Source organism: Neolamprologus multifasciatus, chromosome 20 (genome assembly GCF_963576455.1).
Source record: "Neolamprologus multifasciatus chromosome 20, fNeoMul1.2, whole genome shotgun sequence".
Classification (NCBI taxonomy): Eukaryota; Metazoa; Chordata; class Actinopteri; order Cichliformes; family Cichlidae; genus Neolamprologus; species Neolamprologus multifasciatus.
The window spans coordinates 30,284,940-30,301,185 of NC_140458.1; the positions used below are offsets into that span (position 1 = coordinate 30,284,940).

Genomic DNA, 16,246 nt, shown 5'->3' on the forward strand with positions numbered 1-16,246 from the left:
TGTTTCTTGTATCATTTCATTCTGATATTAAACCTCATCGGCGCCGCGTGTGACGATACTTGATGAAAACGATACCAGCATCTCCGTTTGTGCGCCATTGTTGTGAGACGGCGTAGATATGCTCAGATATCGTAGTAGTGTTTGTAGTTAGCCTTAGTGTTTGTACTGAACGTATTTGATGTCTGTGCCAGCCGTGCCAGTGCTGATATTCTATTTTTTTTTTGTCACTGTATGACCAAAATGAATGTTGCAACTTTAGAGATGCTGGCTTTGCTTGTAATTTTTGTAGGAAGTGTACCTGGAGAGAGGTTTGAGGTTTTCCCAGCGTATTTCCTGATCCAGTGAAGGCCTGAGAAGGGAGGAGCTTCTGAGGAATGTTAAGGGGGATTGGAATCATGTGGAGTGGGAAAAAGGTTTCTTACTTTTGCGCACAATGGAGAGACAGTCTCCTTACAAATCTACCACAGATGTACGTATTGTCAGCCTACTCACTGTGCTGGCAGTCTAGGTTTCACAGGCCCCCTTTCCAGTGAAGGGAAAGTGCTGAAAAAACATACTAATTCATACTGGTTGCTATTCCTTTAACATTAATGCAGCAGAAGCTTTCAGACCAGAACAACAGAAAGTCTGTGAGAAAAATGACCTTTGACATTCTCACTGGTAACATCAGACTTTCCGTGGTGAGACACAAACAGCTCTTCTTTTTCTTTTTTTAAAGGAACCCTCTTTAATCTTATTTGTATAATGTGAAGTTTAAATACAAACATGTAAGTACATTTGCAATTAGCATGCAACAATATTTCTCCCACTTAAAGTATTTAATACGGATTCTTTATTAATGCAGATTGCATACAGATTTAAAAAGAGAATAGCTGAATGCAAATGCTTGCAAAGTTGGCACTGCGATCATCTTTAAAGGTGAGCTCACTGAAAGCACACCAATGAACAACGCAGTCCTCAAAGACACGCCCCTTGCTTAATGAATCTACTTAAATTAAAGCCCTGAACACACACGTGTGTCTAAAAACACACTGATTCCAGTTACGATGATAAGCGGTCTCATATATTTTATTTTATGCACAAAGTGCTGCATCGGTGTGTGTGCGTTTGTGTGTGTAAAGTATTACTATATGTGAAAATCAATAACGCAAATGTGATTGAGAATAAAGGAAGCTCATATTTTTGATTCTATAATCGAGAGTACCTATTGTAACTGTTGTCTGTGAGTGACCATAGTAGGTACTGTACGTGTAAAAAATAAAACTATTTTGCTCAAAGTTTGATTGTTTGCGCTTTTGTAAAGCAGACGGCCAACAAAAGGAGTCAGAGGATTAAAATCTGATTGCTTGCTCCTGTAGAAATGCAGCAGCTGGTCGACAAAAGGCCGGCCGAAGCCCCTCTTCAGGCACCGGCTTCAGATAAAACAAAGATTCTCTGAACGTGACATCCTAACGTCCAAATGAGGATGTTTCTCAAAATAGCGTTATCATCTCAGCCATCAAATGTTTGGTAGAGCTCTGTGTCACATGCACATTGCTTCTTGTTTGTCCTGTCTTGTTTGTTGGCTCTCAGACAATGACGCTGCCGACCGGCTGTGCTGTCAGGGGACTTCATATCCGTCTGAAGAGGAAATGAGACGGCCCGATGGCTGCTGATGGAGCTCTTATCAGAGCTGCTGGACACAATATTAGTGATGGGGGATTGGACAGGCAAGGAGCCGATGAATGCGCAAGTCACGTCTACAAATACAGAGTATTTTGATATATTAAGTGAAGATGGAGGAGGGGAAAGGGTTCAAAGCATTTTCAGAAGATGTGGTGAAGTCGAGGTGTTAGTGTATTCTTTGTCTTGAAGACAGTGTGGGTAAAATTAGTTTTTTTAAAAATATGTATATAAAATTATACAATTAGTTTAGATTACAGAAAGCCGACTATTGCATATGTTTTTGTTATAACATAAGATCATCGTTTTACAGCTTCTAAAAACAAAAAAACTTTCATCTGCTTTTGGCATCAACATTAGGGCTGTGTAGCCAACACTAGATTTCACCAGCAGGTGGCGATAGAGGCCTATCAATAGAAAGATGATGGCGAATCCCTGAAAGGAAACTGCCGAACTACGGTAATCACCCACGCAATAAAACAACAAAACATATTAAACTTAGAACATCTGCCTTTAAAACTGTGAAAACCTTATTATTAATATTACTAATCTCTACGTTTCCGTTCACAAATTATTAAATTAAGTCTAACAAATGCTAGTTTACCTGTATTTCAGCAGAGTATTTTTCCCAAGACGAACATGCTGCAGATGAAGATGAGCCATGGGCGAGGGTTACTCAAGGGCACAACTAAAGAGGGAATGATAGTGAAGCCTTTGATATCCTTTATCACTGTTAAAACATATCAGCGTCCCACTTTTCGAAATCTGATTTACTATAATTAAAGTATCTTTCTATTTTGAGGGTTTAGGGCAAGGATGTCAAACTCATTTTACATTTTGGTACAACCCATTTTGATCATAAGTAGGACAGACCAGTGTAACTCTCCTTTCTGTTAGCGTAAAGAAGCTTAACTACACATTTAATCCCAGAGACATTTTAATATAAGAACACGAAACTCAGTTTGAGCAGTACATCTCAGGTTTGTCTGCATGTGAAATAACTGTTGCTCTGGACCTAAACTGTTAGCTTATTGCACAAACTGTCATAGAGTTATAAAACAGAACATTTGTAATAATTGACAGAATGACGTTTTTTAAACATGATTTTTACAGTAAACCTACCGTAAAAACCAAACATTTCTATAGCATCTGGCGAAAAAACAGGCTGTTATTTCATTGTATATCTATTACTTGTTTACTCTGAGTTGTCATGGGAGAGCGCTTTATCAGTAGAAAAAGCCATAAAACTTATGAAACTATAAGCTTGTAAACATTTTTTATATTTTTCTTCTTTACATTTTTGAAAGCCGTGTAATGCATCAGATTGGAGCCTCTGACAGGCTCATTCTGGCCCCCGGGCGTTATGATAGACACTCGCTTTAGGGGAACTAACAAACTGGGAGGTTATAGTTTTGTGAATCGGCTCTAGGGGGCACTGCGCCATCACCACGATGGAAAGAGAGAGCAAGAGGGCAAAAGAGAGAGGGGGTGTGGAAAGGGTAGAGAAAGCGCTGATGCGAAAGGCTGATAGATTCCATTTCTATTTTACCTTTAATCCAACTGTGAAATTCATAACTAAAAGGCAGATTTTGTTCTTCTTCTCAGGTAGTTCTCTGAAAGGCCGTGTACTGCTGCATCAACTCTTGAGTTTCATCATGGCACCTTTTAGCAAAAAAAAAAAAAACATGGCCAGGGGGCAGGAAAAAAATGTTGCTTGGTGTTTTATATTGATCTAGTCTGGATTTTATGGGGTGGGGAAGAAAAAATAGAAACAGCGAAAAGGTTAAAAGCACGTTAAATGAAGTTACACTGTCAAGCCTTAACTTTTCACCTAATGAGCCATGTGACAGCAGCTACATCAACTCCTGCTACATCAAAGGTAATTCTCCTAATTAACCCCAGACACATGCAGGGGGAATGCAAAGTTGCGTTTACAGGTTGCTGCAGCGATCAGGCAGAGCTCATCAAAAACACTAATGAATCTGTTAAGACTTAATGACAACCATGCAGTCAAAAATAAGCAGAGACGCACACCTTTTTTTTGTTTTGTTTTTCACTTTAAACATTTTATTACAGACAAAAGAAAACAAAAAGAAGTAATTGTGACACAAAAAAGAAAAGAAAAAAGAATCTAATGCTGGTACATTAGCACCAACAGCAGTTTTTGAAAAAATATTATTCTAATAATCATGTAGTTTGATCATTAATAGTAATAGTAATAATAATAATAATAATAATAATAATAATAATGCACCCTGATGAAAATAAGCCAAAATTTTACTTCATTTCATTTATAAATAGATGTGGAACCTGCAACCAAATTAAATAGAATGACCATATGATATTTAACAAAAACATAATGGGTTCTCTCATCACTGGCTTTAAAACTTTAAAAGAAGTATGTTTGGCAGGTTTATACACAAAATTAAAATATCTGTCCTGACGAGCAATCCTCTGAAACAAAATCCTGCTACAGTGAAAAAAAAAAAAGAAAATCTTAAAGAATTATTTTTCTTTACAGAAATAAAAGATAAAGATGAGTTCAACACAATTCTAAAACACCTAATAAAACTAGTCAAAAACTTTAAAACCCACTGTTATGTTTTTTTTTTTTCTTTTTTAACCTTTAGTAACATTTCACATTTAGCAACTTTTTTTTTTTTTTTTTTTGTTATTCACCTGTACAAGTGGTGCTGGGACTAAGGGGTGGCTGGGCGGGGTCACAGGTGTAGGGGAGGAGGGTGTGGTCTTTACTGACCGAGTAAGTAGGAGGAGCTAAAAGGAGAGGTTTCAATCTTTGACCTCTACAGTTCTGCAGCGTCCTGAGGCCATGTGAAGAGAGTGCGACACTCTCTACCGGAGCTCTGCCAGCTGTGGAGGAAATTGAGCATTTTGCAGTCTTTGCATTTCCCTCTTTATTTTGGAGAGATTTGAGACTGGTGAACACAGTTTCAACACGAGTTTTAGTGTGTGTATTCCCTCACTGAATCCGCCTGCACAGAAAAAAAAAAACAATTGGAGAAAAAAAAGAAAAAGAAAAAGGCAAGGGACTGCAGCTAAATACACACATAAGAGGAATCCATTTTGGTGATATTTACAATCACGCTGTGATAAATAAAGGAAAGGATGAAGTCCTCTACTGAGGGCAAGGATGATTTACAAATGCGTTTGTGACTATACCTTCATTTTAAATGTCGCTTTGCTTTCACTCACTTCGGGTGTTTCAGTCTGTCCCGAAGAACATCCACCCCGATGGGGTGACTATATTCTATTTTCCTGCATTAGCTTTTCTACCCAAGACCCTACGCTTGGAGTATGCTTTGAGCATTTTAACTCCCCAAAACAAGGGCAGTCCATGGCAAACAGCGTAATGGAGCAAAGAGGAGTGGAATCATCTTTAAAAAAAAAAAATCTAGACAAAATGAGAAGATGTTTTTTTTTTCTTTCTTTCTTTTTCTTTTCTTTTTTTTTTTTTGGTCTTCATTTCCAGTATGTTGGCATGAGCTTAAAACTCACTGCCCCCTCAAAAAATGGAAAGTTCACTGATAAGGAAAAAAAAAAAGCAAGAGAAGTGCCTCGGGCTTCTGGCCGATCTAAGTGCTTGGCAAATAGGTGAAGTTACTGTAGCAGTCTTTGGGATTTTTGAAATCCATCAGGAAAAAAAAGAGAGAGAGAGAGAGAAAGAGAAAAAAATGGTGTAGAAGCAGATACATCGATGATGTTGTTGTTATGTTAGAAAGCTCCCTGGAGTCTGACATTTGGAGGTCTTTCAACTTCAAGTGAGGTAGAGAGGCTTGTCTCGAGCTCCCATGCCGCTGCTGCTGAGGAAAGAAAGAAAAGCAGCGTTAATGTATGGCCGGATATACGTGTGAATACGGGGGTGTTATCCTATATTTCACTGGGAAAATGCTGCAGGATTGTTAAACATTTGTCACGGAGGGACTGGCATTAGAGAGCGTCTTCAGAACAAACATAAAAGCTGACGATGAAGCGCGCACATCAATAAGCGTGAAGCCAAAATTTGAAGATCACTTGTTACTTGAAATGTCAAACACAAAGTCTGTTCTCCAGTTATCTCTGCTGACATACTGGAGACAACTTAGCTCCCTCCAAAACTACAAACTACAATGACTTGACACTGAGAGTAAAGGTTTAAGCAAACACCCAATATTACTTCAAAGACTGTCAAACATGATTTGACCTAGGCGCGATCCCGTTTGACATCCAGATGAATCAGCTCTAAATACAGGAGATGCCGATTTCCAGCTCAGCTGCCTCTCAAAGCAGCGACGCAGCGTTTCAGGTGTGAGACAAAACATTCTTCTCGTGCCTGCTCGGATATCTTGATTCAATAAGGCAACGTGTGCCGAGCGAAACACGGGGAAACTTAATTGGATGTCACACTTTTTTCCAAGCTTGGTAATAGCATTGTTCTACTGCTGCATTACTCATTTCAATTTCAAGGAGATGCTTTGCTTTAGCAGGGAAATTGCAGTTTATGATTAATACTGTCTGAGTCTCTGAGTGTGAAAGTGAAGTGGTTTAGAGTAACTCATTTGGAAAATGAGTAACTGTCAGACAGCTGCTTAGTATTCTCAACAATCAAATGTCTTGGATTGCACTCACAGAGGGACAGAGCTTTTTGTGTGTGTGTGTGTCTGACTCTGTAATTCCCGTAAGGAAAGAACTAATATACTAACAGCATAATATTGTAAGCGGTGCAAAGAGCTCACCTGCAATGGTTGGGTCCGCAGTCCCTGTTGCAGTACTCGCTATCCCAGTCGGGGTTCTGGCCGTGCACTGGATTGGGGGGGGCCCCGGGAGACTGTGAGCCCCCAACACTGTTCTGGTAATCAGCTTGAATATGGGAGAAACCCTGCAGATAGCAGGAGAGGCGAGATGAGCACAGGATGTTACCCGACTTCAGCTTTATGATGGCCAGCCATCAGAGTTTGTTGAGCCATGATACTGTATAAGGCTAAATGTTGCCACTGGTCTATATGAGTTGTTACGCATTCACATTTGGCCCCATTGCATTGACGAAATCACCCTTCTTAGTTTGGCAAGACACCCTGCTGCTGGAATGGAAACATTATGGACCCAGAGGGAAAGGAGAAAACAGTTTGATTGAGACTAAATGGGTCTTTTATGCGTTAAAAGAGGAATTGAGAACTCTTTATTAGAGAGCGAGGCTTTACTGGAAGTTTTTCCTCTTTAGAAAACAGCAGTAACCGATGAGTGACTGTTGTTGATTTTATATTAAATCACAACGGGAGAAGCATTAGACGCTGAATATCTATGGAAGCTAATTAGGAAGTAAATAAAGGTGATGATATTTGTATATTTGTATGTGAAGTGAGTCTAGAGGAGACACAAATCCCTTTGGGGTTATATAAGGAATGGGCATCTGGTGGAAAATATCTGCCAAATGAAACATGCAGCGCTACTCGAGTGGCGACCCGGTGTAAACGATCAAGTAGCTGAAAGTAGCTCATGATGTCTGCTAGCATGTGTGTTGTTGATCATCTGTAGAAGAAGCATGCATGGTGGATTTTAATAACAGCTAGACCAACCTGTTGGCTGAGAGGAGGGGAATGCAGAGGTGCCTGGAGCCCCATTTGGTGCGAGATGATTGGTTGCGACTGCTGCATTCGGATTGGCTGGTTGAGCAGGGAGCTCTGATGCAGGGAGAGCTGAGCGTGCGGATGCAGAGGTGGGCTGATTTGGAAGGGTGCTGGGGGAGAGGCACTCATGCTGGGTGGGAGCATCTGGGACTGGCCGAGGGTCTGCGCCAGTGTGTGGCGGGGTGGCCCGCCGTAGCTCTGGAGGTCTGACAGGGGAAAGGAGCCCGGCGGGCCCAGGTACGGTGAGGAGGGCTGAGGGGGCACGCTGTACAGAGGCTGCTTGGGGGGCATCATGTGGGAGGACTGGCTGGTCTGCTGGGCACTTTTTGGTTCAGGGTCATTGTATGTCTGTGGATGAAAATACATCATATTAAAACAAGAAAGGCCCATTAAGGACACTGCACTTACCAGCCAATATTCATCTGATAATAACATGTCTCCCTCATTCCTTTTAAAGAGAAACTTTTTTTTTTATCATGCTCTGTATTGTTGAATAGGTTTTATTTTTTTAAACTGCAAGCATTGTTATGCTACAGGAAAGTGCCAGCAAGCAAACCAGGTCGTATCTGTTTCCTATCACAGCCACAGGGATATCCTGCTATTTTCCATCACACATTTTTGTTGGACTTACAGAGAATTATTTTTTAAAGCAATAGTTTGAGATCTTTGCTTTCTTTCTAAAATTTCGATGAGAAAAATCAACAGATCCATGCAGCTGTTTCCCCTGATCTAGTATTTATGCAAAGCTGAGCTAGCTTTCTTATTAAGCATGTAGGTATGTAATAAAGGCTTTTTCATCTAATTAGAACCTAAACAGGCTATCTCCTAAAGCGTTACATTTACTGCTGAATTATTTGTGGAAAGCTTGCACCCTTGCACAAATTACTTTCTTTATTGACTGAGGCTTTGTTTACTAAATCTCTACGAGGCTCCAGGCTGTGCGTAAAATATAATCTATATCAATATTCATAATGCGCAAAATATGAGAATAAACCCCTGCTGGATTTTTCTTTTAAGCATGCGACAGTTGTCACCTCTACACCCATGTAGAGGAGCTGACAGATGGGCAAAGATTGTACAGATTAAAAACAAAAACAAAAATCTTAAACTTCACCAAAAAACCCCTCCGAATTTGACCTTTCTCAGGCTGGACAGTACCACACTGAGCAGGCGCAACACCCGTAAAACACCCCACCTCTATCTTCACCCCGCCCGCTCCAGGCTCCTGTGATGAGCTGTCAGATTGCTCATCTCCAGCCATCAGTGTTGATTAGAAGGTAATGGAGCCCATTTGTATGAATAGAGCAAGGGGCCGAGGTAATGATCAATACACACCTTGACAGATAGATGGGAAAAGGAGTGGGACACACACACCCACACACACACGTGCGCACACACACATACATATATGCAGGACCCCAGGCAGAGAAATGAGACTGTTTGCCTGCAGAACAAATGGAATGACAAAAGGAATCTTCACCACACTACATTGTGTGTTGTTAATACAAGACGGCACTAAACAATGCAATTCGCAGCCCTCCTCCTTGCCTTTCGTTATTCCCTGTGCTGCGTTGCTGGTTTATACAAACCGGCATCATTCATGGGGCAAAAAGGATGTCATAGATCTGAATTAGCGGGAAAGTGTCAGAGGTGGGAATAGCAGCAAAGCCCACAAATGCCTCTGTTGATTTGGATGTGCTTCCAGCTCTAGATGACGAGAAGAGGAACTAATGCAGGACACAGGTAAATTAATGATTGCTTATTTCCAAAGATACATACAGTACAGAGTATCTGATAACCCACATAGCGCATAAGAGAGTTATTATATTGTCCTCTCTAAGCCTCATACACATTATGGCCATTATGGATGTGTGCTTTGACTGGCCGACCCCTCCCCCAACCCTTCACCCTATATCACCATACCAACTACAAACCCCTACCCCCACTGTGCACCTATGGAAATCAAGTATTGTTCCAAATAGGGCCTGTACTTTTAGCATCACATGCCCCCCCCCCCCCTCCCTCCCAACACACACTCTTTTTTCACCACCACCAGCTCATGCGAAAGAAGGTCCTCCCATACCATTAGCAAGTATTTTACATCCAATCCATCATCAGTCTTAGCCAGGGCCTGTGTGTCATAAGCGTTACCTTGGAAACCAGACTGGCTCGGTACGCGGCCAAGGCTTTCAGGTACTCTTTCTTAGCCGCCTCGGTTTTCCTCTTGTACCCCTGTGAAGAAATAAAATCAAACAAGAGGCTTCAGGTGAGAGCAGAGTTTGACTCGCTCATAAACGTGCACACACACACAGACACACACATCTGTCAATAAACACACATACACACACGACTTTTTTTTTAAGGCTACTCTAACACTCTCTTAAACACATCCTGCGCACACGAACATGCGCGCACACACAAACATACACACACGTACACATAAAAAGATGCTTAATGTTTCCCTTTCCATCAGAGCCAATGGTACAGAACACCTCTATTTCCTCATCACAGCGCTAATACTCCCTCATCTCAATGTGTCTCTCTCTATTGTAGCGACACATCATTTCCATTCCAATCCACCTAGAGAAATGAACTGGAACTTCTGTCTCTCTGTCCCTTTAGCTCCACAATAACACTATCAGTACATTAGTGATAAACCAGAATGGTTGTTGTCATTTGGCACATTACGATGTGAGTTTTGTTTGAAACTGCCTTTCATATTGTCAGAGGGATGTACGAGCCTCTGATGTCATGTGTTTTCCAACAGACTGAAGTGTGTTTGCATGAAGAATGTGAGTTTGTGAGCGCACATGGACTTGCGTGTGTGCTGTTGTACAGGTATTTTCTGCCAGCATATATAGGTGTATATGTATATATGTAATGATGAGTGTCTGTGTAGGATGCAACACCATGATGGAAAATGGTGCTATTAACTATAAGGGCTATGAGGCAAAATGAGGCACAATTATGTCTATTATGCAAAACAAAAAGAAAAGATAGAGAAAAATCCTTCCTAGTAGGAAAAAAATGTGTTTATATACTGTACTGTTGTTGCAGTACTGAAGCTGGTATGAACACATTTACTGATATCAAAATGATACTTTTCTAAATGTTTTGCACAAACACGTCTATTCATTTAGCAAAGGACCTGGAACTTTAATAATCTTAAAGGTTTTCTGAAAACAAGCCTCAATGCAGGAACTTAAAATATTTTTATGTGATTGATGTACACTGGTAAAGCACTAAGCTAGTCTAGAAGCTACACAGGAGCTTTGCAGAGCCCTGTCTGAACTCTTTTACATCCTTTCCTAAAATTACACTTTGTTCATCCCACGAAACAGACGATTTAATTAACAGCTAACAACTGCGATTTCTCTTGCAGGTGAAAACCAAGAAAACTAAAGTGATGGCCGTCTATATCTGTCATCAGTATTACTTCCCACCTATTACTGCTGAACTGAAGCTAGAGATCATGTCGAATAGAGAAAAAAAAAAAACAATAGATTGCTCCTCCTGGATAGCCAAGATGCCCTTCAGCTCAATCCAAGGATGAGTCGATAGTGGAGGGAGCTCACTAATTCTGTATTCTAGGCAGGATCAAAATAGAAGGCGAGAGATATAAATAAAGAGAGTGGAAATGAGAACTTCACACATTCCAGCTTGTCAGAGGGCCAATGAAGATACATATTGTGGAGGCTGGTGGGACAGAGGAAACGGGACACTACCTTGGCCTAGCGCTTTGTGGGAGGTTTTTTTTTGGCAAAGATGAGTTTCACTTTTTCTGTTTTATTTCTGGAAAAGCCGTTTTCACTTTCTATGGACACTACACTGCTAAGATAGATGGCTTTGATAGTAATCGCATTCACATGTGATTGCTTGCCTTTTGCAGGGGTGCGCGAGCGCGTGAGTATGTGTGTATTTACCTCCTGCATAACATTATCAGTCCTAGACTCTTTAAATCTCCCCAGGCATGTTTATATTTTTCCCATACTGACCATTTCCTGCCTATAAAATGTCCTACTTTGTTAGTCTCAGACTGTTTTATGGCTGTTGTTGCAGAGAACACTCCCCCTCCCTCCGTTTCCTTCCCTTTGGTAGAATTAAATTTAGAAAGAAAATCATTTTAATGAGAGTCAGGGGAGTGGGGATAAACGGATGGATTATCTTTGGAAAGAGAAGAACTAGCTCATTAAGGTGAGCTGTATCTCACAGCAATGTTCTGGTAATTACACGGCAGATAATGCCAACGAAAGGCTGCCTGCCTCTGCTGCAGCACATGCGCCATCTACTGGAGCGACCGCAATCAAAACATGTACGCGTGTTTGCGTCATTGCACACTGTGCGTGCTCCCATCTGGAAAGCTCATTTTGGTGCCTAGACTTTTGCACAGCATGTCGTTTTAAACCTTCCGCACCTACACGAAATCGTTTTTACCTGCTTCTGTTCTTCGCCTAGGCTGTCCCACATGGAGGCCACGATCTTGGACACGTCCCCGAAGGTAGCATTTGGGTTTTGGCCCTTGATGGCTGCTTGGGTGTCTCTGAAGAAGAGCGCGTATGCGGACACGGGTTTCTGTGGCTCGTTGGGGTCCTTCTTCTTCTTCTTCTTTTGAGGTTTGGGTTTGGGCTTCATCATTTCTGCTGAGGGTCGCTTCTCACTGCTTATCTGAAGACAGAAGAAATGGATGGGGAGAAAGAGAGACAAGGAAACCGTCATAAATCACTTCATAATATCAGCTACAGCAGAAAGAAGTTTTATGTGCCCGATGCATTGGTTGGACACGATATTCTAGTTTTTCCAGGGCATCATGTACAGTATATGTAGGTTATGCACAAACATACAGTTTTGCACAATTTTAGAGAATGTTAGACCAAAATCAGTAGCAACCAAAACGTGCCAAAAACGGCGGTACTTTTAGTGTCCAAACCGATCTACACAGATTCTTGTGGGAAGCACAGTCAGGTGTTTAGCAGCACTGTTGCCTCACAGCATGGTCCTGGATTTGGATCCACCGACCAGCTGGGGCCTTTCTGTATGGGGGTTGCATGTCTTCTCTCCAGGTAGGCATGGGTTAGGCTAATGAACAATTCTAGATTGGCCATAGCTGTGAATATGAGCGTCTTTTGCAACAGACTGGTGACTTGCTCAGGGTGTACCCTGCTTTTCACCCTATGACAGCTGAAGTTACCCCAAATTAGATATGTGAAAAAAAATTGCTGGTTAGATTCCTGTGTTATTTACTTTTCAGCATAAATAAAATACTGCCAGTGATACCTACTGATATAAATGTGAAAATCCCACGTGACTTTCTTCTTGAACTATTAAGTCGAACCTTTTGCCTGTCTGACAACCTGGATGCCAGCCTACCTAATAGTGTGACGACAACACCACATCAGCTTTTTACCTCTGAGGGGTAAACAGCTGTAAAAAGATGGTTTTGGTCTCTATAGCTAATTAGCCACTTAGCTGAGTGGGAGGATTTACAGTTCCACTCAACCTTGTGAACGTTAAGGTGTAAAGTTCAGGGTGTGTTCACTTTGACTGACGGGTGGAGGAAGGCAGACAACTACGCCTCCACTAAACTCACTGAACTTGACCTCTTGCCTTGTTTATGGTGCCTTTAGGATTTTAGATTTAAATGCAGCTATGTGATAAATACAGTAATACAGTACAGGTTTGGGAGTTTAATTTAAGCAGGTTTGGGTTATAGGGACATTTCCCAGTAAGTTTGCAAAATGTCACTAGTTGCTTAAATTAATGGCTGCAGAATTAATAGATATTTTATATTTTCCTTTTTTCCTCCTTTTTTCAAGTGTACCAGAAATAATGGCATGTTTTCAGGAAGCCAGCAGAGAGGGAATTTTCCACACACCCAGTTTGTCAACAATAATACACTGCAATCTCTCGACATTTTCAGGAGGCAAAACTGTTCACATCTGTGTGATGTACTTGATCCAATACACATGAATACATTCTCATTTTCCATGCAGGGCTTTGACTGGGAGTCAAATCCAGGTCACCTGATGCTGGATGTGATTCTATATGGAAATTGCCTTCTTTACGGAGATGAACGGAGAAGGGAGAGGGAGCCAGGAGAGAGAGGGAGAGAGAGACGGTGAAGAAAAAGTGATGGCTTGATGTTGCCATTAGTAGCAGTGAAACATCAGTTAACCTGATTTCCTGGTTGCTATAAAGGCAGAAAAAAAAACAATCTAATTTCCATCCATATCATAGAAATAATGACACGTGGAATATATGATGATATACATTGGTATTAAGTCAAATGAAAGATGCTGATGTGCACTCGTTGCGGTTGTCGGGTTACGCTGAGTTACTCAAACGTTGTTAAGAGCTCTGAGGGAAGTGACAGCGAATTCTTCTCTATTTTGGCAAACGCGCATCATCTCCAAGGCCAAGTTCCTGTTTAATCATGTTGCATTTTTTAAAAAAAAAACAACTTCTAACCATCTTTGAATGTTTGCTTTCATAATCCACTCATCCAGGGGATTCAGTGGTAAAGCTCAGTGTGGGTGCAAACCGTGAAAAAAGATTTGTCCCCGCGTGAGCATCGAACAGCAACTTTAGGACATTTAAAGACGTTCATTTCCATCCAATGCATACTTATCACTAGATTAAGCAAAGGCCGTGTTTTCCCCTTTCACCGTCGATTGGAAAACAAGAAACGACTGCCTTTGAAAACTGCATTGTTTTTAGCGAGGCATTTGCCAAACAACATACTGTATTCCACACAGCATGAAATTAACTAATCAAAATTCAAGGTCCAGGAGCACATTTGGCAGCTAAGGAAAACTTCAAAATGGCCTTTGTGGTGTGAAATGAATGAATGTTCCCCATTCAGGATGATGTGAAAGTATTGCTTGTCTATTTCACAGCTTACAGGTAATATTCTTTTTTTCCCCCCCGTGCGAGTGTGTGCGGTTTCATTAAAAAATAATCATCCCTCACTTTTAGGCAATGAGGCAGAAGACAGGCATTTGAAACGACATCTGTTCCACCCAAGCCTTTGAAGTGAAAATAGAATAAACTGAAGGTAGAGCTAATGGAATGACAAAACATAAAAAAAGAAGAAGAAGAAGAAGGCTAAATAATCGCCAGGAAAATTCACATGTATTCATACAGAGGAAAGAATGATGACACACAACAGCCCACAGCAGAATGCAATCAACCAGGAGAATAAAGGGCGTATTCTTTCATTTCTTTCTTTATTTCCACGTCTTATAATCAGAGATTCATGTTCTCAGCTCAAGTATATACAGTAAAGAGCTGACAGTGACTCTGAAAGATTAATAAAGATGGCTCACATACTTCTAAAGAGACAACAGTAAGTGAAAACTGCTCACTCTGCACAGTATTAATAATTTTCTCCCAGAAAAATAAGCAGGAAAAAAAAATCACCCCTCAGATGATTAATTTGTTCTCATCTTTCTTCAGCGTGTTTCATCTAAATCTAATTGTGAAAGTGGTTTCCTTCATTTATGAGATTACCTTTATATATAAATATATATGTATTAAAAAAAACAACTTAATGTAAACTTCTCTGCAAAAAAGCCAATTTAACATCGGATCTTTTTTCTTCCGTAACAAAGTACCACAGAGAAACACTTTGTATTAGAATATTAAACTAGGCCCACTGGCCTGTCATTTTGCCTGCTAAATGATCTTTTTGTTTTAATGCGCTCTGCCTGGTTTCCTCACACTCGAGCCCTGAACACCTATTAAGAGAAAACTCCACAGCTTTGACTTTATATTTAAGAAGACCAGTCTCATTAACCGACACAGTCTTCTGTAAAACTAAATAACTTTCAAGTGAGAAAGTGAAAAAGTGATCGCAGCCATATTCATCACTATAGTTTTTTTGTTTCTGGCCTTACAAACTATCGACGCTGGATAAACATTTACCCGCCACACAGCCAACTACACAATATCAAGCTTATTTTGCCGGGTTCTCGTGCAGGTGCAGTGAACAGTAATGATTATGACAGCTGTTGTTGTCAGTTGAGAAAAAGAGACAGTCACATCCCTTATTCATAATGCAACATCTCGTGGCTCCAGTGCATTCTGGTCTATTTTCTGATACTGTTACTCAGAAGACTGGTATCTTGTGCTCTTGCGAGATGGACTCTCCATGCAAAATGTCAAAACTTGAAACTCTTTTTATTATATGCTTACAACAGACAGATTTTAACCTGACTGATATTTGTTTCTTGTCTTGCATCACTGTTATTGTGCTAAAGCTAGCTTAACATATGATACCATGTTATTTACTGATTTATTTAGCCATCATTTTTATTTATTTTTTTATCATTTTTAAACACAAAGGGAAATTCGAGGGAAAACTCAACCCCTCATAATCTGACGCTGTAACTTTAGTTTAAACACAGGCCTCCTTGTTTAACCCTTTAAAGCCGGTCAACAGGCATGCTCCGTTTTGCATAACTATTTTTAAATCCCGGTAGCACTGCAACCACGTAAGCTAGCGCAATATTTTTGTTTTCACATGAAACCGGAGGAGTTGTACTTACATCTTATGCCATCAGCTTGCCCTAGGTCACAGTTTCCTTCCACATATGGCTTTGCAAAAATTGCATAAAAAGCACTTGCAGCAACAAAAACATAATATTCCAGAAACACGTATTGCCGATCTGATCAGCTTCCTAGCCCATCAGCGCATGGATGTAGGAATGACCTACCCGAAACCGGAAGTGGCGTCATTTTGCAGAAATGTAGTTTTTTTTTTAACCATCAGGGCCTTATGAGCCTATACTGGTGTTTTTAAAAGTTATATTTGACTTTATGACTTTCTGTGTCATTTCTGGGATACTTAGGACTCAAATTGCACTGCTGGAAATAGTTTATTTTGATGCATATGCTGTTTTTTTTGCAAATTTGCATTATAATATTTATTTTCGTTTTACCTGCAGTATATAAAAATTGGTGTG

The 16,246-nt window shown here is 40.6% G+C and overlaps 1 protein-coding gene across 3 annotated transcripts in view; it reads right to left on the reverse strand.

The window, feature by feature from the left end:
• Positions 1-171: 171 nt before the first annotated feature.
• LOC146495241 (TOX high mobility group box family member 2-like) overlaps positions 172-16,246 on the reverse strand; it is an 85,368-nt gene continuing 69,293 nt past the window's right edge. For 2 of the 3 annotated variants that reach the window (XM_085147275.1, XM_085147277.1), the window contains 5 exons: positions 11,721-11,951; positions 9,438-9,518; positions 7,236-7,634; positions 6,396-6,538; positions 172-5,483 (listed from right to left, as the gene is read on the reverse strand). In XM_085147275.1, the coding sequence (XP_085003401.1) occupies positions 5,438-5,483; positions 6,396-6,538; positions 7,236-7,634; positions 9,438-9,518; positions 11,721-11,951 (900 nt within the window). In that variant the 3' untranslated portion in view covers positions 172-5,437. The remainder of the gene's footprint in view (positions 5,484-6,395; positions 6,539-7,235; positions 7,635-9,437; positions 9,519-11,720; positions 11,952-16,246) is intronic. The other variant, XM_085147276.1, reaches the window with a different exon arrangement.